A 23,783-nucleotide genomic window follows, 5' to 3' on the forward strand; every position below is an offset into this window, starting at 1 on the left:
TGCTGTAGAAAGGTAAAATCCACGTTTGTTCCTTTGCCCACTTTTGCCTTTGTACTCACCCACTACTGGCATGGAAAGTTGATCAAAAGAAAAAGCAGCTGAAAAATGTCATCCACTTCTGTTCTAGAACAATGGGGGGGGTTGCTCATGCACACAGGGAGCATTTTAAAAGGAGAAATATGTAGCACACTTCCCTCCCAGGAAGAAGTAAAGCAGAATATGTATTCAGTTCTCAATGTCATATTGTTCAGAAACCACATGTGCGAATGTTTCCAAACTGACAGGAGCTTTGTGGGTGACTCAGGGTACCAGCAAGGGGTGCACATGGCACAGAAGGGTTTAAAAAAGAAGGACCACCCATTTCTGGATTATGCATTATTATTTCCCAGAGTAACTGAAACAAAAGCACACATTTATACTGTGGGAAATAGTCAAAGTTTGAGAGCTACAAATTTCACACATCAGTGCCACATCATGGCTGCCCACCTTCTTCTATGTGGGCTGGGATGTGCCAGGAAAGATATCCATGTATGCCCTTCCTTCCTCCCAAATTGTGCTTGCCTTGGCTGCTCCTATTGCCTCTGCCAGTTTCAGCGTGACTCAGAAAGCAGGCAAAGAGGAAGATTCCCATAACCTGGGTCTGGTTAATCTACATCATGTCAGAAGACCACATGTCTCCAAATTGGGCCCTGCGCTCTAAATTACCGTATCTCTAAATCTGGTTTTGGGAGTTTAGAATTCCTCTATCATAACACACTGCAACAGTTTTTATTTCCATTTTTTGAGGTTTTAATGAATTTCTTCCACTTGTATCACACATTAACAGACAGGAGATTTTGCAGCTTTATGCTGTGCAACATAGAACATGCATTATGCCTAGGAGTGGAGTGGCTGAATCCAGCTCACTAACAGAGTGCACACCTTTCAAGACATTCGTCTATTGTTTGTTGATCTGTTTTCGCTGCCTTGCTGAAGACTCCTCCTTGTACTTCTCAGTTTTCCTGGAATATGTCACTGTCAGCACAAGATATACATTTGTTTTATTTGCCATCTGATGCCTCTACAATATTACTATTCTTGAGCCAGTCACTGCCACCTTTTTTGAGGACTCTGGAGGGTGATGCTAGGGTTTTTGTTTCCTTTGTATTCCTTTCCTGAAAGAATTTTTTTTTTTTTTTTTTAAGAACAAAACAGGGTGCACACCTGGACCTGGGCGTAATTCACTGCCCTTAAGATTGTGGCTCATAATCACATTAAAGAAATAAGGCACATTTCACAGTCCACCTACAGCAGCATTAGAGATCCCAGAGACTCCCCTTCTCTACCACCACCAAGTTTATCTGTCCTATTCACTAAGAAGAAGAAAAGCATATATTTCATTATGGGCAACTCAGGAGCCCAACAAAAAAACCAGCACCTCATCCCCATCATCCTCCCTGCCTTTTTCCACTCCTCCAGCGGCTGAGACTTTGCAAAGTTGGTCTCCAACTCTGGAAACCAAGAAAATAAAAAAGACAAAAATAACTACTTGAGAGAGGTTGCATTTCCCACTGATGAGATGACAGCAACTTCCAACAGCAGACTGGCAAGGGTCGTGACTAGCCTCAGGCATCCACCAGCGTCAGTCCATCGTGCAAGGCACGTTTCCACATGTAGTAAGTGGAACGTGCCGTCAAGGGGAAATGAGCTCTGAACTCTTTGTACGTTGGGAAGGTCTTTGACTCAAAGCGCTGCTGGAGAAACAGCTTGGCCTGGGCTTTGAACTGAGCCGTGGCAATCACATCCATCACAAACATGCTGTTGTTCTCTGCCATTTGGTAGCCTGGTATCACGGCGCTGTAGGGCTTGGGAGGCTGCTTGTCTATGAGCACTAGAGCACTCTCCTTTTGCTGCAGTGGGCGCAGTTCAAGTTCTGCCTTCCCACTAGTCTCAGCGGTTTTCTTTTCAAAGTTTTCGGAAAGCCTGTTTAGGGTAAGGCCGTGCTTCTCGGTTGCTTGGCTGCCGCTTCTCCTCCAAAACCAATAGGCTGTGGAAGAAAGGCTTGGGTAGCGCAGGCGGAACTTGCAGAAGGGCATTTTCCACTGACAGACACGTTTCTTGGCCAAGTGGCGAAGGTGCTTTTGCCAGATGTGTAGAGATGGGTTGATGCGCACGGTAATACGGGGCCCTGGATGGTGTCCATTGAGCATCTTCTCACTAGGGAGGCTTCCTGGCTTGAATGGCAGGAACGGCTTCTTGTTCATAAGGGGGTTCTGGTTGACGGAAACAGGCTGGGAAGGCATGAAGCTGGGGTTCTCGTTGATGGCCTTTCTTCTCCAGTTGTAGTAGGTGGACCTGGAGATGCCAGGAAAGCAGCACTTGAAGCTCCTGTAGGGCAGAACAGTATTCATGGAAATACACCTCTCCAGGTAAGACTTGGCTCCTTGCATGGAAGTCCCATTTTGGTTGGAATTCAAGAGCGGGCTTTTGGGCCCTAGGCCTCCTTCAGACTTTATTGCACCGTATTTGCCTGCAGGGAGATTCTCCTGTTTGTGCACCTGAGGATCCTTTGGCAGCACAACTTCCGCAGGGAAAGAGGCCCTGCCATTTGTCGCGTTTTGCATCTCGTGCTTCCAGGCATAGTAAGTGGAGCGAGAGATTTCTGGGAACATTTGTCGGAAGTGCTGAAGAGGGACCACCTTGCCCTCTCGGAAGCAGGACTGCAGGAACTGTTTGGCCGCAAATCTGGCAGCCGCCTTCTTCCTATGCTCTTGAGACTGGCGCTTCCATCGATAGAAAGTACTTTTGGTGATGCATAGGTTTGATTGAGTCACCTGGGGATCCTTAGGCAGCAGCTCCAAGGTATTCACCGGTTGCACGGGAGGCTCTGAAGCTGGGCTTGTGGCTTCCAACTCCTCGAGGCCGACCACAGGCACAAAGTACTGAGCTCTGAATAGCTGGGATGAGAGCTGCTGCCCTGACCACATGATATGCAGCGTGGAAACTTGCAAGCCGCACCCCCTGGGTCGGATCAGTCGGTTGAAGTACGGCCGGATCTTTAGGTTGCTCATTGGGTATATGGAATAGATGTTGCACTGCAGCACCGACGCCAGGGCATACATGTGCCACATGTTGGCAAAAGTGCCAGGGAAGCAGGTGGCTTTGATGTCCGCATCAAAAATGGCCTCTAGGATGGCCAAGGGCAAGTTAGTCATCTCAGGGGATTCCTCCGTGCAAAGGGAGTAGCGAGCTGCCTGCAACATCACTTTGGAATCAATCATGCCGTGCAGGTAATACTGCTTGTGCAGCAACATCTCCACCGCTGTGCGCACCTGCAGCTCCAGGCTTAGGCTGGTGTTCCCCCACAGCAGCACGCTGGCAGCCTCAAACAGGTGATTCCCTTCGCCTTTGCAAACCAAAGGCAGCATATTGCAGGGAGCATCTTCTGGGTAGAGGCTTTTGGCAACCCGGTCAACTTCCAGATCTTCCTGGAACGGCCTCTCACGGTAGCCAGGTAAGGAGAACGAGGACAAAGTCCTCTCGGCTTCTAGGGTTGCGCTGGTGAGTCCCTCCAGCCCAAAGCATTCGGCCGCCTCTTGCAGTTCCTGAAGCACGGACTGCACCAGCTGGTGTCGCTGGATCATCCTGAAAACCACAGAAGAGTTCAGACAATGACGCTGTCACACATTCAGAATTTCCTCATGCACTTTCTTTGGCATTTGGCCTCAGTTACCGAGACTATTGTATTCTAGTTAAAAATAAATGGGTCAGTGAGCCTGGCTGTTAACCAGGAGGTTGGTGGTTCAAGCCCACCCAGGTATAGCTGTGGCAGGATTCCTGCATAGCAGGGGGTTGGACTAGATGACCCTCAAGGTCCCTTACAACTCCACAATTCTGTACTCTATGCTTCTCTGAAATCAGGTCTTGCAGCAGCCCTAAAATCTGGCCCCCAGTGATCTAAAGCCAACGTTTCCCTGAGAGTCCCTCCTTCTAGTTTTGTTCCTGACCTTTAGATTTTCCTTAATGTCCGGCAATCAAGGGGAAACTTTTTAACTGGTCCAGGAATTATGGAAAGCAAATGATTTTTTAAAACTGCTTGCTGGCTTGATTTTTCCTGCCTAGAAACCCTGAAAAAGCCTCTTGCTAAGCTGCACACACTGGGAAAATCAGAAATTATGCCTGAGCCAGCCAGCCAGCTTATTGTAGTGTGCTCAGAAGTGTTTCTATTCCTCTAGGGCTGTTTTCATCCTTTATACAAATTTATTAAATAATCATTATCCTTTGCCACCAAGTACTCAATAAAAAGAATAAAAGGTTGCCACCATGCTTGTGAGTATAATGAATGCTTTAAAAGAGTGAAGGGTAACTCATGGGATTTTTTTTTTTCAGATCACTTTTAAGTTTTCTCTTTATTTCACCTGAACTGCATAATAAACACACTCTTAATTTATACTGCAGGCAAACAAAAAATGCCTGGCTGGGTAGAGAACACAACCCATACTGGAAAGCAGAGCAAAGAAAAATACAATGGGTGGAGTCTATATGTAGCCCACAATTACCATATAGGCTGTTTTTTCAGTTTCACTTAAGTGATTATAGGGTGGCTGTGATCATGAAAAATCCACCCACAGGAAGGGGAAGTCTTTAGTTAGTAGGCTATTCGGGAGCCTCCATATGAAGTTTTTGTTGCAAACTCACCTGGCTTATTCCATTTTTTCAGAGGGTCCTATTCTTTAATTGCTCCTGTGTTGGTGCATTGTGGTTACTAAGGCTTTCATCATGTGTCACGTCACAAATTAAAAAGAAAATTTTCCAAAAACATCTTTTTTTGGGGGGGGGGGAGCACAGCTCTGGGGTCAGGGCACCCATTTGTTCCACCCTGCCTACAGGGCTGCCTTCACATCTGAGTTTGTATTTTAGTTACTTAATTACTCACTGCACCTTTTAATTGCTAATCTGTTTAGAACAGCAAGCCTTCTTTCAAGAGACAACCTCAGACTGTACTACTATATTCCAGACTTTTTACAAGCTGCAGAAGCCTATTTTCATATGACGCTATATTTCACACTCCCAGTCTCCTCCGCCTCAGATATTCTTAGGCCCTAGCACCCAGCATAGAAGATCAAAATATTTGCATAGCACATCCTTTTTCCTTCTGCTGAAAATAATGAAGAGAAACAGGACCTAGTGCTAGGCAGTAACAACCTTTATTTATATTTACCAGAAGAAGCACTAAAATCTGCATTCAGACAGCAACAGAATAGGGTCTCAAAGGTGTCCTGGAAAATATATATTCACAGAGGCTGGTTTGGGGACAAAAGTCTTGTCACATGCAACATACAGCAAGCTTCTAGGACAGTAATGGGGAACTTGTAGCCCCCCCAGATGTTCTCAGACTCCAACTCCCATTGGCCTCAGACAGTATGGCCAATGTTAAGTAACAGTAACCTCCGGAGGGCGACAGGTTCATCATCATAGCTCCAGGACAAAAGGCACAGGGAACCCTAGAACAGGGGTCAGCAAACTTTTTCAGCAGGGGGCCAGTCCACTGTCCCTCAGACATTGTGGGGGGCCGGACTATATTGCGCGGGGGGGGGATGAACAAATTCCTATGCCCCACAAATAACCCAGAGATGCATTTTAAATAAAAGCACACATTCTACTCATGTAAAAACACACTGATTTCCAGACTGCCCGTGGGCCAGATTTAGAAGGCGATTGGGCCGGATCTGGCCCCTGGGCCTTAGTTTGCCTTAGAACCTACTTACAGCTTCATGTCACAATACTGCCATGTTTTTTAGGGTCACATCAATTCAAACTCATAGTTGACAGTATAGCTTCCAATATTATGCAAAATCCTGGATATCTGTAAATTTTATTCAGTTCTTCCCAGTACAGAGGGACATTATTCTGTTTCCATGCAGGCCCACTTTGGGGGTAATTTAAAGCTTCTCTATTCATCCTGAATCTCTTAGGGCATTAATTAAAGCAGGCTTCCTCAACCTCAGCCCTCCAGATGTTTTTGGCCTACAACTCCCATGATCCCTAGCTAGCAGGACCAGTGGTCAGGGATGATGGGAATTGTCTTCTCAAAACATCTGGAGGGCCGAGGTGGACGAAGCCGGAATTGAAGCATAGTCACAGAAGGCTATACAAATCCTAAGGTTCTTTTAAAAGTTCATTATTACAGTAGCTTGGTAAGAATGGTGAATGCAGCAGCCCCAAAAGCAGGATGCAACAACACCTGACTCCCCTGGAAATCAAGTGTGTAATACAGTGATACCTCGGGTTACTTACGCTTCAGGTTACACACGCTTCAGGTTACAGACTCCGCTAACCCAGAAATAGTGCTTCAGGTTAAGAACTTTGCTTCAGGATGAGTACAGAAATCGTGCTCCGGCGGCACAGCAGCAGCAGCAGGAGGCCCCATTAGCTAAAGTGGTGCTTCAGGTTAAGAACAGTTTCAGGCTAAGTACGGACCTCCAGAACGAATTAAGTACTTAACCCGAGGTACAACTGTATACAATCCACCCTTCAGACATTAAATAGCAGCACGACTGGCAGCACAAGGCACACACACTTCTATAGGTAGCTGCACACACTGCAACATCCAGTTCTGTTCATGGTGGATGTCTTATTCATTTATCAGGCCCCCCTCCTCCCTAAAAGGCATTTCAAGTGCCAATCGCAGTGAATCAAACATCTCTCTCTCTTAGGAAAAGATGGCACTCAAATATATTGCAATGTTTTAACCCCAGGGATGCAACCAGGGGTGCCATTTAGGATGGCTGTATATCCTTCTCTACCCTTTTGTATTTCCAACTACCCTTCATTATTTCTCAAAAGCATGCCTATATCAAGTCAGCTGACTAGTTCTTTTATGCACTGAACAATCTAACCTTTTATAACAGCCTCTGCAATAGGTATATGTGCTAAAAGTATAAATCCCTTTGCCTAAAAAACACCCCAAATTACCATTTCACCCATGCTGATAATATTGCTGTAGTTGTCATGAGGTAGGGCTGGCCTGCCAATCAGACTGGTCAAATATTATCAGCTGAAAATCATTATTTGACTGCAGCTCATGATGCCTGGAGGATTGGTCTGCGGCCTACTTTGCAAAAATGCCTTTTAAAAAAACATTTGGTTTTGAATAGTGGCTGCTAACTGGCCTTTAAAAAATACCGTAGTTTTGTAATTGAAGGCCGACACTGATGTTCTAGGATAAAAGTGAAAGAGAAGACCTGTGTTGTCAATCATCACACATGTATAAACTCCTCACCTAACATTAAGGTTTTATTTATTAAAATAACTACTTAACAGAAGTTTTCATGCTGATGCTTGACCAGTGAACTAACCAAATATTTTACTTTGTTGTCAGATACTCAATACTTTCTTAAATATAGAAGATATAAAAAACACAATGAATACACTTAAAAGTGCTTTTTTTTTTTTTTGTTTAATGTTGAACATATCCAAGGATGAAATTTGAAACTATAGCATTAGTCTCAATTTCACTTTCCTTCCTCCCTTCTATGGAAATGGTACCATTTCCAGCTAATACTGGTGAACTAGACACCTTCCTACTTTTAGTCTACAATATTTCAGGCCTTTAAAATAATTTCCATTGTCTGGGCCTTTTAGTTTTTTAGTGTATATTTTTTATTTTATTTTTTGGAGAGGAGATATCACAATTTTGAGATTTTTAGTTTTGCCTGTATGCTTTATCCTGTGTTCACTTTATTTTTTACTTTTTTATTGTCAGCTGCCAAGAAAACTTCATGTTATGCGGTAGCATCCAAAGCTAAAAATAAGTACATTTCAGAATACTTGAGCACTATTGCTGACATTACTTTTTGACCTGGTCATAGTATTGAAGAATAGCCATGCTAAATCTTTCACTGCAAAAAGGCAATGCTTGCAGCATCTTCGAGGACTATGTTTTATTCATTAGAAGTGTGAACTGAGAAAGTTGATTTAGTTTACCCCTTACTTTTCTTCAACCCACCAGTTTATATAACTCACTTTTGCTAACTCACATAAACAACAAAACAGAATTGTGCCAATGGAACCTACTGCCACAACAACCCCTCTGTATATTTTCCCCAAAATTACTTTATCATATTAATAATTACTTTATCAGGATGTGCTTGCTCAGGAGTCCTATCCAATTCTGTGGGACTAAGACAGCAATCCTAACCCCATTTACCTGGGAGTAAGCCCTACTGAAGTCAATAGGACTAAGTTTTGAGTAGACATGGTTAGGTTTGCAGCATTAATTTTTGGGGAGTTGGGGTATGGCAGCTCATCTGCTGATTTGGCATGAAAGGTGAAGAGACAGTACAAAACAGCATAATGAATTAAATTAAGAGAAAAAGAGAAAACATTTCGAGTCCCAATGTTTCTCTGAGTGCACGCAAGCATTCTAAGTTGGAACCCAAAAAAGTATAGCGCAGGTGTTAAGAGTTATTCTTGCTGGATCCCACCAGATTTTCATCAACAGCACAAAAGTCAGATCGCGGCCAGCCAGGGCCTTGGAAAACTCCATGTTTCCTTCCAGTCCAAGGACAATCTTAAATGAGGTCATGAGTGAAGCCCAGCCAAAGAACTAAGCGCTGTGCCCCCTCTGCCGGCCAGTCTCGCTTGTCCTAAAGTACCGCGGAGAAGCCATCTTTCCAAAGATGGTGGACGCACAGGAATAAACTTGGGAATGAGCTTGATGAGCGGTTGTTACCCAGTTCAAGATACATAAGGGCACCAATAAAAAGGAGGTGGAGGAAGGAAAGGAAAAACATGATCCTTCAAACAAGAACAGGGTTTTCTAAAAAAAAAAACCACCAAAAACCTACAGGAAATTGCCCAGGGCTTAACCCCAAGACGGATTCCCTGTTCTGCTGAAGAGATGATGGGAGGTTTGTGGGGCGGGACCTAGCAGAGGGCAGCCAAAAGTTGCCTCAGGAGATCCTCTGTTAACAAAAGACTATCTTTGGAGAGAGAAGTTGAAAGAGGGAGTGCGCGGGGTGTGGGGAGAGAGATTTGGATCAGCAAACCAAAGACGTGGAGGCGACTCTGAATTAAGCAGCTGCATATAGAAAGGGGAGGTAATAACGCGCAGCGCAACTCTGTGCATGTTTACTCAGCCTTGCCGAGTTCATGGGACCTGCTTCCTAAGGTTGCAGGATACAGTATTTCCCTAGGTTTGCAGCCCTCATTATATAACCTGGCTGGTGCTCAAGCCTTCCTTGGGTTTGAGTTTGCACTGGCCTACTTTACTGGAATTCAGCGGAGTCTTTTGGAGGGGTTTAGCGTTCTCTCCAGAAACCGGTTTGCAGACTTCGGAAGTTCCCTCCAACTCACCTTTGCTTGTTGGGCAAAGCCCTGGCGTTGACCCCAACCCGTCCTAAGCAGCTCCTGCTCCTTCCTCCTCTCTCTGCAAAGCTGTTTCCTGGACATTTAAATCCTGGAGCAGGAAGCGTAGCGAGCTCCCCTTTCTCAGCTGTGAGCCTGTGTCCCACATTCAGACTAGAACTGGTTTCAAATCTGGAGTGAACCAATTGGAGTGATTGACTTGTGTGAAAGGATCTCGGCTCCACCCCTCCCCCTCCCCACCAGGAAATAGTCCATCCCCAAGTGTTCTTGTCTATAAGATGAAAGGAGTGCAGATGTAAGGGGTCACTTCCAAAGTTAAAGTGATCCTTGCGATTATCGAAGACACTTAAAGAGACAAGCACTTCCACTGTTAAAATATCACAATTATTTTCAGAACCTGAGCAAAAAAAAGCAGTGGTGGCGGGGAGGGAAACCAAAATGCAAAGGTAGAAATTATGCTCATAGGTAGAAACCATGTAAAGGGAAATTGGTTTGGACACAATATTTGTACTTGCTCATACTGTATTGTTTCTGCAAATATATAGGAAATGGAGAAGCAAAGAATCATAACTTTATTGTGTACCTGACTCAAAACACACATGCACAGGATAACAAAACTGATTGCATTCTGGTTGAAGAAGTGAAAACAAATTGGCAACAGCCTTGCATTTCCAGGAAAGGCATGATGAGTCCACCTAAAGTGTATTTTTGCTCTGATTCATCATATTTCTTTATAAAATGCAAACCTAGAATCATTTCAAAATAGCTGTAGTTGCTCTAGCTTCAATTAAAGTGGTAATTCAGCAATGCAACAGAACCAATATAGCCAGGGTCTATTCTAACCCTAACTCTGGGTTTCTCTTTTTGAAAGGTCTGTTTTGAAAAGGTCTGACCCAGTTTAAGACTTCCCTGCACCATCATATCAAATAGCTTAAGTCCATCCAGAGTTTTCACAGCTATGGAGGGATTTGAAGTTAGGCCTTTCTGTTTCTAGTTATGAAAATAATAATATTCACCCTTACTGGACTCCTGGCCCTGAACCCTTATACTGCAGCTAGTTCCTTAACTTTTCTTGGGAATAACGAGAGATTTGGTTGCTGAGACATAAGAATCTGCCTGTCACAGAGCTGCCTGTAAGCATTTTGAGGCATAGAACAAATGCTAAAATTGGACTACCTGGGGGGGTCGTTTCAATCATAGCATATACCGGTAATCATTATTCTGAAAATGTTATTGGTATGGAAAGGCTTAAGAGTGCTGGAAGAAATTTGTGAGGAAGAACATCACTTGGTTATCACATAACAGATTGGATGATGAGGGTCTTACCTAAATTATTACTGAGATCCCATGTAGTACAGAAAACAAAATATAGTATTGGCTTGTGTTCAGATCCTTGCACAGCCTTGGTCTTACAAGGTCACTTTGAACAAATCTGTATAAGATCTAGGAATGTAAAACATTAATGCCCAACTCTGCTGTGCAGGTGGACAAAATAAGGATTGTAAAACTCTTTGAAATGGAAAATAAAGCAAATCCATTTGAAATCAGAAGTGCAGTGCTTTAAAATCAGTAGAGACAGAACCTTATAGGATTTGAACAGTTTGGTCAGTGAAACATTATTGATAGAGAACACTTTTCATTATCATAATTATTAATAATAAAAATGTTTGTTGTAGCAGTGCCTACACAAGGACTCAGTGTGCTATGCAGTTCACACAGAGATTACTAAGTGTTCAGAGGCAAGGATAGCGCTGAGTCAGCTAGGTTGGTAATTAACATAGGTGCTGGAAAAAAGAGACAAAAGAGACTCTCTGAGTCATTCTGTTATGCGGATTGCTAGATACATGAGGAACTCAATGAATAAACAAGTAGCATTTTTTGTCACTGGTCTTTCATTCATTAGATTTGAGATAAGCATATTCTGTCTCTTGATTTTGAGGTTTGGGGGTTGCATGGTGACGAAACATAGTCTGCTTATCAACCAACTAGATGTTTTATATGCATTTGTGGTACAGTAGGTTTTTCTTGAGAAAGCACATCACTCTTCAACAAATTTTGGTGCACAATCCCTCAGCGTGACTTGATTTCCTGTTCTGGATCTCGCTCAAACCTTCTCTTAAGAATAGAATATTGCTTTCTACAACATAAACGCATACTTACCAATTCCTTACATGTCACGAACACATACTAAACATACTACAAAATATGTAGTTACACATACTGACTAATTTGTTCTGCTTTGGTAGTAGCAAGGATCCTTAGCAGGGCACTGGAGCCTCAACCCTCTGTACAGTGGTACCTCCGGTTAAGTACTTAATTCGTTCCGGAGGTCCGTACTTAGCCTGAAACTGTTCTTAACCTGAAGCACCACTTTAGCTAATTGGGCCTCCTGCTGCTGCTGCCGCACCGCCGGAGCACAATTTCTGTTCTCATCCTGAAGCAAAGTTCTTAACCTGAAGCACTATTTCTGGGTTAGCGGAGTCTGTAACCTGAAGCGTATGTAACCTGAAGCGTATGTAACCCGAGGTATCACTGTACAGGAAATTCTTCTGACATCAAAGATTTTGCAGAGTGCCTCCAAATCTCCAGGTTTATCGTTACTGTTTTAAGGGCTTAGAAACTTGCTTTAAAAGGTATAAGAGAGCTGAGTTTTTCAGAAATTCTACTGCAATAATAACTTGTCTGCTTTCTCTGCACATGTGCAGAATCCCACTAGGAGTTACACACAACAGATAACAAAAATGAGAACAGAGCCGACCAATACAGGGCATCAACACTTAGGCTTCAGTGTTGACACTAGAAACTCTGCTTTGACCTCAGGTAGAGCAGGGACTGGGTGGTTTCCTCATCAGGAAGATGAGGAAAGTTTTCCCTTCATCTCTCCCTCCCCACCCTACTGTAGAAGATTAGGGTTGGTGAAATATATGAGATATGAGTTCAAGTTTCACTTCCTCCATGGACTCATTGTGTGGCATTCACCAAGTCACTACAGCACAGCTTTTGTTCTCCATCTGTGAATAGTGTCCTGCTCACCGGTAGAGGAAGAATTCTATGGCACCTTGAAACTAATGGCAGCTATTATTATGCAAGACTGGAAATCAATTTACGAACTAGAAATGCAATATATATATAAACAATTATATAAATATATAGCTAAGTATTTGCCAGCAGCAACCTGTAGAAAAATTGCAAGAGTCATAGACCAGAGCAGGCTTCCTCAACCTCGGCCCTCCAGATGTTTTTGGCCTACAACTCCCATGATCCCTAGCTAGCAGGACCAGTGGTCAGGGATGATGGGAATTGTAGTCTCAAAACATCTGGAGGGCCAAGGTTGAGGAAGCCTGGACTAGAGCAAGCTCAATGTTGATGTCAGTCATTGCTCCTGGTTGTTTGACAGAATAGAATAAATATAATTAATCAGTCCTGATTTAAATCATTTAAATTTTGAACATGCTGAGGATAGTGCAGGAAATTTTGGAAAATAATTAAGGGATTTGGATGGCCAGAGGAATAAACTCTCAATTGCAAACATTACATTACATACAAATATTGCAGCCAGTTTGCAGCAAATGCATCAGTAGGACACAATATCTGAGGTCAAATGGGACTTCCCCCCCCCAAAAAAAATTATTCATTTTATAACACAAATAAAAAACACAAACAGTAAAGACAAACAATACAAAAAATTCTTGTCATATCCTTATTTTTCTAAACATTGTTAACCCACCTATCTGATTTTCATTTTACTTCATCACACTTAAAATAACTTCACATTTTATCACTTATAAATAATACTATTTTAAAATACCCTATCTTCTACTCCTAACCCTACAGCGTTTATCCACTTCCAAAGCTATTCTAAGGTTTAAATATTAACATATTTTTTCAAATATTCCTTAAACTTCTTCCAATCTTCTTCCACCGTCTTTTCTCTCTGGTCTCGGAGTCTCCCGGTCAGTTCAGCAACTTCCATATGGTCCATCATCTTCATCTGCCATTCTTTGATAGTTGGTAAATCTTGTTTCTTCCAATTCTTCGCTAACAATATTCTCGCCGTTGTGGCATATAGAAAAAAAGTAACATCCTTTCTGGAGATTTCAACCCCCACTATACCAAGTAAAAAGGCTTCTGGTTTTTTAATAAATGTGTTTTTCAACACTTTTTTCAATTCATTAAAAATCCTTTCCCAGAAGTCTTTTACCTTGGGGCACGTCCACCACATGTGGTAAAAGGTTCCTTCTTTTTCTCTACATTTCCAGCATTTATTATCATGAGTATGATACATTTTTGCTAACTTCACTAGTGTTATATACCATCTGTACATCATTTTCACCAAATTTTCTCTTAATACATTACAAGCTGTAAATTTGATTCCCTTTTTCCACAATTTCTCCCAATCCACCATCATGATATTGTGCCCCACATCCCTGGCCCATTCAATCATTACAGATTTCACTTGTTCACCTTTCGTATGCCATTCCAGCAATAAATTATACATCTTAGATAGGTTTTTGGTTTTGTATCTGGTAATTCCGTTTCCAGTTTGGATTTCTCTGTTTGAAAACCGATTTTCTTATCCATTTTAAACACCTTGTTTATCTGGATGTACTGGAACCAATCATCTAATTTATCTTTCAACTGATCATAAGGTTTTAATCTAAATTGGTCCCCTACTTCCATCAAAATATCATTATACTTCAACCACGTATCTTTCATATTCAAACTTTTATAGGTCTTAGCTTCCAGTGGTGATATCCACCTGGGTGTTTTCCTTTCTAATAAATCCATGTATCTTATCCAAACATTGTACAAAGATTTTCTAATTATTTGATTTTTAAATCGTTTGTGAGCTTTTATCTTGTCATACCATAAATATGCATGCCAATCAAACCCTTCCAAATCTAGAACATCTGTATCTTCCAATAAAAACCATTCTTTCAACCAGCAAAAGGCCGCTGCTTCTAAACAGATCCTTAAATCTGGCAGGGAGAAAACCCTCTCTCTTTCACATCTGTCAGAGCTGCCTCTAGGTCCCAGCTCACAGAGGACCAACGCCAGGCTGATGTTATGTACAAAAGTCTTTATTGAAGTTTAATTTCCATTTCAAAGCCAGAGCGTGCAGCCCTACGCCTAGACTCTAGATCGGTGAAGTCCCGTCTGAGTCTCCGCCCCTTCCACACCAGTTTAAGATCCTAGCCCTGCTCCACCTCCTGCGCTGCTCTCTTCTCCTCTGGGTCCTCCTGCCCTCTGGGGCATTGCCCTTTCTGGACTCTTCCGACGCTGAGTCGCTTAGCTCCTCCCCCTGCCTCCGGCGTGCTTTAGGACCCGGTTCCCAATCCTCACTCTCTGCTGTCCCGCGCTCCTGTACATTTGAACTTGCTTCTCGCGCCAACCCAGTGACCTTTCTCCTAACCGTTACACTACTTCTATCACTGCTTCCCTCTTCCGTGACACTGGCCGGATCTGACCTCCCTTCCGTTGTCCAACTCTCCGAGGGAGGCGTGGTAGGCTCTGCCTCGTCTCCTCTTCCTGGTGGGGAAAGCACTGGCCCCGATGCCTGGGACTCTTCCCCCCCACTCTGCTCTGGTGGGGAAGCTGGTCCTGATTTCCAACTACTGCTCTGGGAGTCCCTGCTGCCCCCTTGCTCCTGGGGCGTTCCCCTTGGGACCCCCCTGCCCCTGGCCACTGGCGCTCCCTTCTGTGAATCTTCCGATTCGCTGGAGAGGCTCATGGAATCCCTCGGACCACTGTCCCCTCCTACGCTCCCTTCGGATTCCTCCCCCTCGCTCTCCATCTCCCATCTTCCCTGTGCCTCAGCTCCTGAGCCCCTGACAACATCTGTTAATAATTTAAACTTAATTCTGGGCTTTTCCCCCTGCCAGATAAATTTAGATAATACCTTTTGCCATTCCTTAAAACAATTCAGTTTATCAATGATAGGAAGTACTTGGAACAAAAATAACAACTTAGGCAATACATTCATCTTTATCTCAGAAATTCGGCCCAGCAAAGATAGCTTCAACCTTGTCCAGATATCCAAATCTCTCTTGATATCTTTCCATAACTTTTCATAGTTATCTTTGTACAGATTCACTTTTTTTTGCAGTCATATTTACACCCAGATAGTTCACTTTTTTCACAAACTTCAGCCCTGTGGTTTCCTCTAAAATAAGTTTTTCAGGTATCGTTAATTTTTTTCCTAAAACTTTGGTTTTATTCTTATTCAATTTGAAACCTGCAACTTGTCCGAACTCTTGAATTATCTTCAGTGCTTTGATTGCCCTGGTCTCAGGGTCCTGTAAAGTCATACCAAATCAGCAGCAAAGGCTTTTAATTTATATTGTTTAGTTCCAACTACTATGCCTTTAACTTCCTCATCTTTCCTTATCATATTCAACAAATGGGACTTATTTGGTCCAGTGGGCGCGGGGACACCAGGCAGGGTTGTTTTTTATTATTATTTCCCACAGTTTTTGGCTCTCTGCAGAAATGCAGGAACCGTTAAAGGGCTGGGGCTCTGCCAAGCGGTCTAGGCGAGACAGGTACAGGAGCCTGAGAGAACAAAACATTGGCAATGCAAGTAGATGGAAGGGAGTCAGCCCATAGTCAACTTCTGCATATCCAGCTGGCCCTGCCTGCCCACCCCAACTTCCCCTGAACCTTCTACTGGGGTTTCTCCCTTCTTCCAACCACCTCCCATTAGTAACTGCCTTTTTCCCCCTCAGCCACCCTGTCCATTTGTGACATCACAGGAAGTTTGTAGCCAGCAGCAACTGCTGGAGATGCATCTGCACAGCCTCCCATCCTGGTACTGGAAAGGGGAATGTCATGAAGGTTACTTAGATGTATTTAGAAATACATTGATTTAGAAGTAGAAGATGGCTTGCTTAAGCTCTGCTGTCCCCTTCATTGCTGCTTTCGGGGAAAGCCTCATCAGCTTCTGACATCCATGAAAGGCAAACACAGATATGGTGAGGGGAATGGCCCTCGTTCAACAGTATCATCCAGCCACCTCCACTTGCCAGCCTGTCAACCTCCGCTGGCTTCCACCCATGAATATCCAGTGGTTCATTCACCCAGAGCCTGGAGGGCAGCCTACACCGCTATCTGAACATGCAATTCCCAGACATACCGTATCTGGTGGGTGACCTATGTCCACTCTCCATTCATACTTACACCAGCATCAATCCACAAATATCCACACAGCTTTTGTCAACAGCCTTCTGAAGGTGAATTTCAATCAGCTTATATACACAAACTTCAGCCTCCTTCAGCCCTGCGGCATCCCGGGCATCCACATGCTAATCACAGCTTCCGCCCACCAACAACTACCAGCTTCTACCAGGTCCATCACCAGCTTCCAACCATAGATATCTGCCGCTTTCAAGCCACGGTCCTGCTGAGCAGGTACACTTGCCTTCTCGTTGCTCCACAGCATCTCATTGACGGATGATGGCCTCCTTCCATTTGCCACTTTGCCTCCATGTGGAAGGAGACCACCAAGTACTGAATAACACAGCTGTTGTCCACTGTGTCCTCTTCAAGCTTTTGCCTTGGGTTTCCCCTTGGACCACTTTTGTATATCCACTGAGTTGCCATGTGCTTTTGTGACATCACAGGGCGTCCACAGCCAATCACAGCAGCTGGAGAGGCACCATCATCATCACCTCCTCAGGCCTCACAATGGTGGGTGCAGCTCAGCAGCCATTTCCCCTTTGCTTGTTAGTATGTACAGCTCACTCTTTATCTCTAATGACACCAGAGGAAGGCATGCCATAAATCGTGGGGGGTCATTTTTCATCCTGACAGCTGCATTTCCTTGGGTCAGATTTTCCATGTATGGGAGCCAATTCCTAAGGGCCAAGGTCCCTTCACCTCCCCCCCCCCCAATATTGATTAGTTGCATCAGGTGTGCTTGAGAAAATACCTGTTTTCGTGCTGTTGTGAGGGATTCTGTTCAAGGGGTTGAATACAGTGGATGCTTGGGTTGCGAACGTGATCCGTGCGGGAGGCACGTTCGCAACCCACAGCGTTCGCAACTCACAGCACCACATCTTTGCACGTGCGTGTTGTGATTCAGTGCTTCTGCGCATGCGCAAAGAAGTAACCTGTTCCGGTACTTCCAGATTCGGCGTGGTGCACAACCCGAAAACGCGCAACCTGAAGCGTCTGTAACCCGAGGTATAACTGTAATAGACTGGAGACAGGGGCGTATGAAGGGGGCGGGTCGCCCCTAGTACCACTCTGGGGGGGGTGACAAGATGGCCCACTGCCCCCCCCAGCTGTAGAGCGGCCAAGGGGGTGCGCGCAGTCAGTATAGATGCCGCTCATGCGGTGTCTGTACGGGCTGCCCCCCACGTGTTCCATTCATACAGGTGCCCATACGGGCTGCTGCTTGCAAGGCGACCGTACAGCTGCCGCACGTGCTCCACCTGCCAGTTCTCCCTACCCCTCAGTGTCCCACCCCAGATGCCAGAGACGGTTCCTCCGCCACTGACTGGAGAAGCCAGTATAAGTTGCAATTCAGCTGAATTTGGGGGAACCACTTGAAGCATCTGCTGTGTTGAGCTATTTTTTTAAAAAAAAAAAATTGTGTTGAGCTATTTAATAAAATAAAAAGGGACTTGTTTTAAAATAATTAATAATTATTTCTTCCCATTGGAGCCTATCCTGAGTATTAAAGAAGTATATATAAGCCAAATGACTCTCCAAAACCAATGACATGGTTGCACCTGCATTATGTGAAAACAGTTTTTTTTAACATGGACACAGTTTACTAAAATATAAACTTCAGATAAAGATTTGGTAGTGATAATAGAAACTTAAGTTATAACCCAATAAAGTTTAACACTGTTATTACCTCAGCTTATTATGGGTAGCTGTAAACATCTCCACTGTTGTGGATTTGGCATTGATAACACGTGCCTACTCAGAAGGAAATCCTACTGAATTCAATGGGGCTTAAAGGTAAAGGTAAAGGGACCCCTGACCATTATCATTATGTCCTGTCACGGATGACTCTGGGGCTGTGGCGCTCATCTCTCTTTACTGGCCGAGGGAGCTGGCATACAGCTTCCGGGTCACGTGGCCAGCATGGCGAACCAGAGCAGCGCACGGAAACGCCATTTACCTTCCCGCCAGAGTGGTACCTACCGTATTTATCTACTTACACTTCGTGCTTTCGAACTGCTAGGTTGGCAGGGTCAATGGCAGTGGCGTAGCGTGGGGGGTGCAGGGGGTGCCGGCCGCACCGGGCGCAACATCTGGGGGTTAGGGTTAGGGATAGGGTTAGGGGGCGCAAATCCAGGGTTAGGGGGCGCAAATTACTTGCCTTGCCCCGGGTGCTGACAACCCATGCTACGCCACTGGTCAATGGGACTTACTCCTCAGTAATTGGGCAATAGCACTGCAGAATAAAGTTGCAATCTATACATGCTTATATGTGGATAAACCTGCAATTCTAAATACAGTTCTTGGGGAGAGTAAGCTCTTTTGAGTGAAATGGGACTTTTGTCTGTTTAGGACTGCAATGTTTCTCAAACAGCATGAGGTTGTAGATAGATCAAATTAATGCTTTTGGTTTAATCAGCATACCTTCCCCCTGACTAGATAATTGAATCAGTCATTTATTTACTTCAGCATGATTGTTCAGTGCAGCACAGAGATCAAAAACCTGTTTGGAAAGGAAACTCATCGATTGTGTGCTGAAAAATTGCCCTGTCTTTCTAGCAAAGGCGGAAGGTTGCAGCTAGATAAAGTATAGAAAGCCAAAGGGTTCTTGGTGAATCACTGATAGACTGGCTGCTTCTCATTACAAAGTTTCAGGCACATCCATGTAAGAAATGACATTCAACCTATGTATAGATTGTCGTGTGTGACAATTCCCACAACTCTGCATGTATGGAGAGAAGGGTGTGAAAATGATTTCAGAAGGCTTTGGTTTAATCTCTTTCTGCTTCTGCCTGCTTCTTGGAAGAACTATATGCAGGGAGTTCGATATTGTGAAGCCATCTTTTTCAAACTTTTTAAACCTGTTCTGCCTTCTCCCCACCTCTTGCCCATTCAGCACCAACTATTTAGTCCACAACAGAGCAGACAGAAATTATTGTATACAGTCATGTGTATGTAAGTTGCTGTATTAGTGTGAATTGGGGCACTAACTCAATGGAGGCATTAGAACAGGGGTCAGCAAACTTTTTCAGCAAGGGGCCGGTACACTGTTCCTTAGACCTTGTGGAGGGCCGGACTATACTTTGAAAAATAATAATAATGAACAAATTCCTATGTCCCACAAATAACCCAGAGATGCATTTTAAACAAAAGCACACATTCTACTCATGTGAAAACACCAGGCAGGCCCCACAAATAACCCAGAGATGCATTTTAAATAAAAGGGCACATTCTACTCATGTAAAAACACAATGATTCCTGGACCGTCTGCGGGCCGGATTTAGAAGGCGATTGGGCCAGGTCCAGCCCCAGGCCTTAGGTTGCCTACGCATGCATTAGAAAGACCTAGTAGATTCAGTGGGATACAGGATTTTAGAGTGTATGACTAAGATCAGTGAGGCCTAAATTCAAATTCCTACTCAGCCGTGAAACTTACTTAGGCTGGCCACTGTTTTTCACCTTAAATTTGTTGTGAAAGGGAGCACCATACAGGCATGTCCAAAGTCCGTTTTGGGGGCCTAATCCAGCCTGTCGGTCGATTTAATCCAGTCCCCGTGGCAGTATATGTCCTGAGGTAAAATCCTTTAAAAAAGCACAAAACTCCAATCCTAAAAAAAGCATGTTCACTTCATCAAATGTGGCCCTCTTTGAAAAAAGTTTGGGCACCCCTGATTGTATGTAGCATTGAGCCATCTTGAGGAAAGGCAAGATTTAAAAAATAGATAAATACCTGACCTATTTAAACCACACTCTAGAAAGCATTACTAGAACACAGCAGTACAGATGGGATGATAAGATAAACTGTACATATTCAGTGCTAAAGGACATTCAACCCATTTCTGTCTTAGCCGGTAAAGATTTTTCTGATGTGGGAAGTGACACAATACAGTATGGAGTGAAAATTAAGTGTTCACAGAAACAGTTATCTGGCATGAAATAGTAAACTGCATCTGACGTGAGGCAGATTGTTTTTCTGTCAGTCCCATAAAGATCCAACCCCCCCCCCCCAGCATAAATGAGTCCCACACCCAGCCTGCAATGTGGGGCTCATTTATGCTGCAGAGAGCTGTTTGCAAAGCAAATATCCTCGAGACGACTCAAGAGAACATGCTTAGCAGATTTCTGCAGTTAGACCAACGCACTCACCCTTCCCTCAGAGTCACTTGTCATAACATTGTAGAACTGTAGAGTTGGAAGGGATCCCGAGGGTCATCTAGTCCAACCCCTTTAAATGCAGGAATCTCATCTAGGCTGTATTCACGCTATATCTTGAAGGCACGTTTGAATCACATGCTTTCCCTCAAATAATTCTGGGAACTGTGGTTTGTTAAGATTTGCTAGGAATTTTAACTCTGTAAAAGATAAACCAGAGTGCCCAGAATTCATTGAGGGAATTCCTTCATTTGATGAGTCAACCCCTGGGCATGAACAACGTCCCTCCAGTACGTCTTCTTGGATGGATTTTTTTTTTTCATACTCTTATATTTTGCAGTCCGTGAAATTGTAGCAGTGTGTTGTCCTTTTCCACCTTGCAGATGTGTGGTCAGTATGTTTTCATTGTTGTTTATGTGTTAAAATGTATCCCAATAAACATTTAGCCATTGCAAATTCAAAATGAGAAAGCAACATACAGTATGCTCTTCCAAATTTCCCAATAATATTTTGATTAGAAGGGCAATAGTAGATCTGATGTACAGAGCGATCCTTTAAGACAACACCATTAACAAAAGTGTTGTCTATGTAGGGCTACTACCCCCCACCCCACATTTTCTTTCTCTCTCCTCTCTCCCCCCCCCCTTCTCTCTCCCCGCAACCTCACCACCATGCATAGGACAGCAATGTCTCACATCAAATGTTACTGACACATAGAAAGGACTGAAAGGACTAAAAACAGAGGTGTTATATGTACAGTGGTACCTCAGGTTACATATGCTTCAGGTTACAGACTCCGCTAACCCAGAAATAGTGCTTCAGGTTAAGAACTTTGCTTCAGGATGAGAACAGAAATCGTGCTCTGGCGGCGCAGTGGCAGCAGGAGGCCCCATTAGCTAAAGTGGTGCTTCAGGTTAAGAACAGTTTCAGGTTAAGAACTGACCTCCGGAACGAATTAAGTACTTAACCCGAGGTACCTCTGTACCTTTGTTATCTATGAAAATCTTTTAATAACAACACTTTTTTTAAGTCCGTGTGATTTGATGTTTTTATGCCATCACATTACGAGCTGGTAATGCATATGTAATAATGTGCGGAACTCTGGAACCAATGAGGCACTAGATTATTACGTTAAAAGAAAGGGGGGGACCCAACTGTGATTATAGGACAAAAATAATGTGTGTTTCATAAGGAGTCATATAAGCTTTTATATTCAGCTCGATCTAGGTTAAGTACACACCATACATTTAAAGTGCATTTTCCTTCCCAAAGAATCATAGGAAGTATAGTTTAAGAGTGCTGGGAATTGTATCATTTTGGGGGGTAAACAACAGTTCTCAAGATTCTCAGGAGGGGTGTGTGAATCCTGCATGCTTTAATGTGCTTTAAATGTACTCCCTAATCCTGTAAGAGGTGGGGCATCCTCAGCATCTTGCAGAATTGAGCATTTAAGTGGAATAGTTCACGTCCACAACATACATTTAAAGGACTTTTAAAGGTCATGGCTTCACCCCAATAATCCTGGGAATGGCAATTTGTTAAAAGTTGCTTGGAACTGTAGCTTGGTGAGGGGTAAACAGTTCCTGATAAGTCTTTTGGGGGAGCCATGTGCTTTAATTGTATGGTGTGGGTGTTAGAGAGACGGGAGGGGAGGAATTGGTTGAATAGTGACTTTTGCAGCATACTAATTTGCACAATGTCACGACACAAAACTATAATAGGGCATTATGACAACAGATTCAAGAAAGGTGAAGGAGCCTCTCTGAACAGCTATTGTGTTTAGTTCCAGCCCTTTGTTACCTGAGGAGATATTGACAAATCAGAGGGCTCAAAGTCTGGACAAAGCTGCTGAAATGCTGATGTGAGTGATTTATAGCAAAAGATTGAATTAGTTTATTCAGCCTATCTGTGTCTAAATGATGACTGAAAGGGAAGGAAAAGAGAATTTCTGGAAGGCGTAAATCTTTAAAGCGGCTAGGAGAATTTATTACGAGTGCGCAACATACAGTTCATGGAGTATAACAAAGAAACAAAAAACAACAACCAGCGACTGAATTTTAGAATAAAGACAAGCGTGAGTTGGGAAATCAGATATCCCAAGGGAAAAGGCGGAACAAAGGAGGAAAAAACTCATTTTTACAGTAAAAAAAGAATTGATTTTGCAGCCTTCAAAGCACTTTTTAAGGATCCAATTGCTTATTTTTAAAGTGGGGTAAATTACGGTACTAGTCCTCGCACTGCAGAGAACTGTTTGAAAATGATATGCTGATTTTCACTAATATTTTATTCTATGAAAGCCTCTAGTATATTTCCATTTGCATCTGATAACATCTTACTGATATTAGCTCTACTTCCCAGGTTTCATTCCCCACAGCACAGGTACCAAACACTAGTAAACATTTCACAAGTCCTCCTCTCCCCACCCCCACCACTTCCTCCTGCTCCACTTTTAGAATGGGTTCTTATATTTTCTGAAATTGTTTCTTTTAATCTGATGGTGCACACACCAACATAAACATCAAACAGATTCTAGAGCCTATTCCTTGTTCAATTTGTGCATCACTTTGATAGTATTAAACAAAGTCATCTTTTAATACATTTTTCCTTCCTCCCTTCAGATTTTGCACACTCTTGCACAATTAACAATGTAAAAATAATAAAAAGCACATATTTAGCATTCTTTATGTTTTTAAAAAATAAGGTGCTCTTCCCATGGGGAAAGCAATTTTTTATTGGGAGTGTGTAACTGCCTTGCCTGGTTTCAGGGTGTGAAAGTTCTGAACATCAGTTTTTTCTACTGTGAAATGGGTATCTTGTAGTGCCCACAACAACTTTCCAAATGTGCTCCTGGGCTCAAAAAGTTTGGACAGAGAGGAAAGGTGCTTCCAGACAACCTGTTTATTGAGCATTCATCCTGATTTCTTTGCAGGGAGATAAGATGACATTAGCTATTTACTGAGCACTCATTTTTCGCAATACGTTTAATCTTTTGGGGAAGCAGGTTTGTTGCACAAGAGCTGCCAATCAGCTATAATTGTGCCCCCTGAAATTGTTGGTATGTGATTGAATCCCACCCAAAAATAGCTATAGTCTGGACACACTGCAGTCAGAGA

General features: G+C 43.4%; 1 protein-coding gene and 1 long non-coding RNA gene across 6 annotated transcripts; one reads left to right on the top strand and one right to left on the bottom strand.

The window, feature by feature from the left end:
* Nucleotides 1-771: 771 nt before the first annotated feature.
* VRTN (vertebrae development associated) lies at nucleotides 772-20,792 on the bottom strand. Of its 5 annotated transcripts, none has more exons than XR_014156158.1 (3): nucleotides 20,665-20,792; nucleotides 16,681-17,095; nucleotides 15,586-15,644 (listed from the first exon to the last, which is right to left on the bottom strand). XR_014156158.1 is itself a non-coding variant. In XM_081860681.1 (2 exons), exon 2 carries the CDS (start codon nucleotides 3,621-3,623, stop codon nucleotides 1,605-1,607), a length of 2,019 nt encoding a protein of 672 aa, XP_081716807.1. In that variant the 5' UTR covers nucleotide 3,624; nucleotides 9,337-9,522; the 3' UTR covers nucleotides 772-1,604. The 5 variants fall into 5 exon arrangements, 3 of the variants coding, with proteins under 3 accessions (XP_081716807.1, XP_081716808.1, XP_081716809.1); XR_014156159.1 differs by lacking the exon at nucleotides 15,586-15,644 and adding an exon at nucleotides 15,886-15,900; XM_081860681.1 differs by lacking the exons at nucleotides 15,586-15,644; nucleotides 16,681-17,095; nucleotides 20,665-20,792 and adding exons at nucleotides 772-3,624; nucleotides 9,337-9,522.
* Nucleotides 16,912-22,966, top strand: LOC309345607. The gene is made up of 2 exons (XR_014158322.1): nucleotides 16,912-17,034; nucleotides 22,460-22,966. It is a non-coding gene; the product is annotated as an uncharacterized lncRNA (long non-coding RNA).
* The last annotated feature ends 817 nt before the right edge of the window (nucleotides 22,967-23,783 follow it).

Source organism: Podarcis erhardii (assembly GCF_964252035.2).
Source record: "Podarcis erhardii genome assembly, chromosome: 1".
Classification (NCBI taxonomy): Eukaryota; Metazoa; Chordata; class Lepidosauria; order Squamata; family Lacertidae; genus Podarcis; species Podarcis erhardii.

What these genes read in the sequence shown, in the direction of transcription:
- VRTN (XM_081860682.1), bottom strand. Translation starts at nt 8,403, where the DNA reads ATGCTTGCGTGCACTCAGAGAAACATTGGGACTCGAAATGTTTTCTCT. An exon ending in TCAGTAGGGCTTACTCCCAG is followed by an intron (nt 3,625 to 8,188) that starts GTAAATGGGGTT and finishes TGTGGTTTTCAG; the next exon opens with GATGATCCAGCGACACCAGC.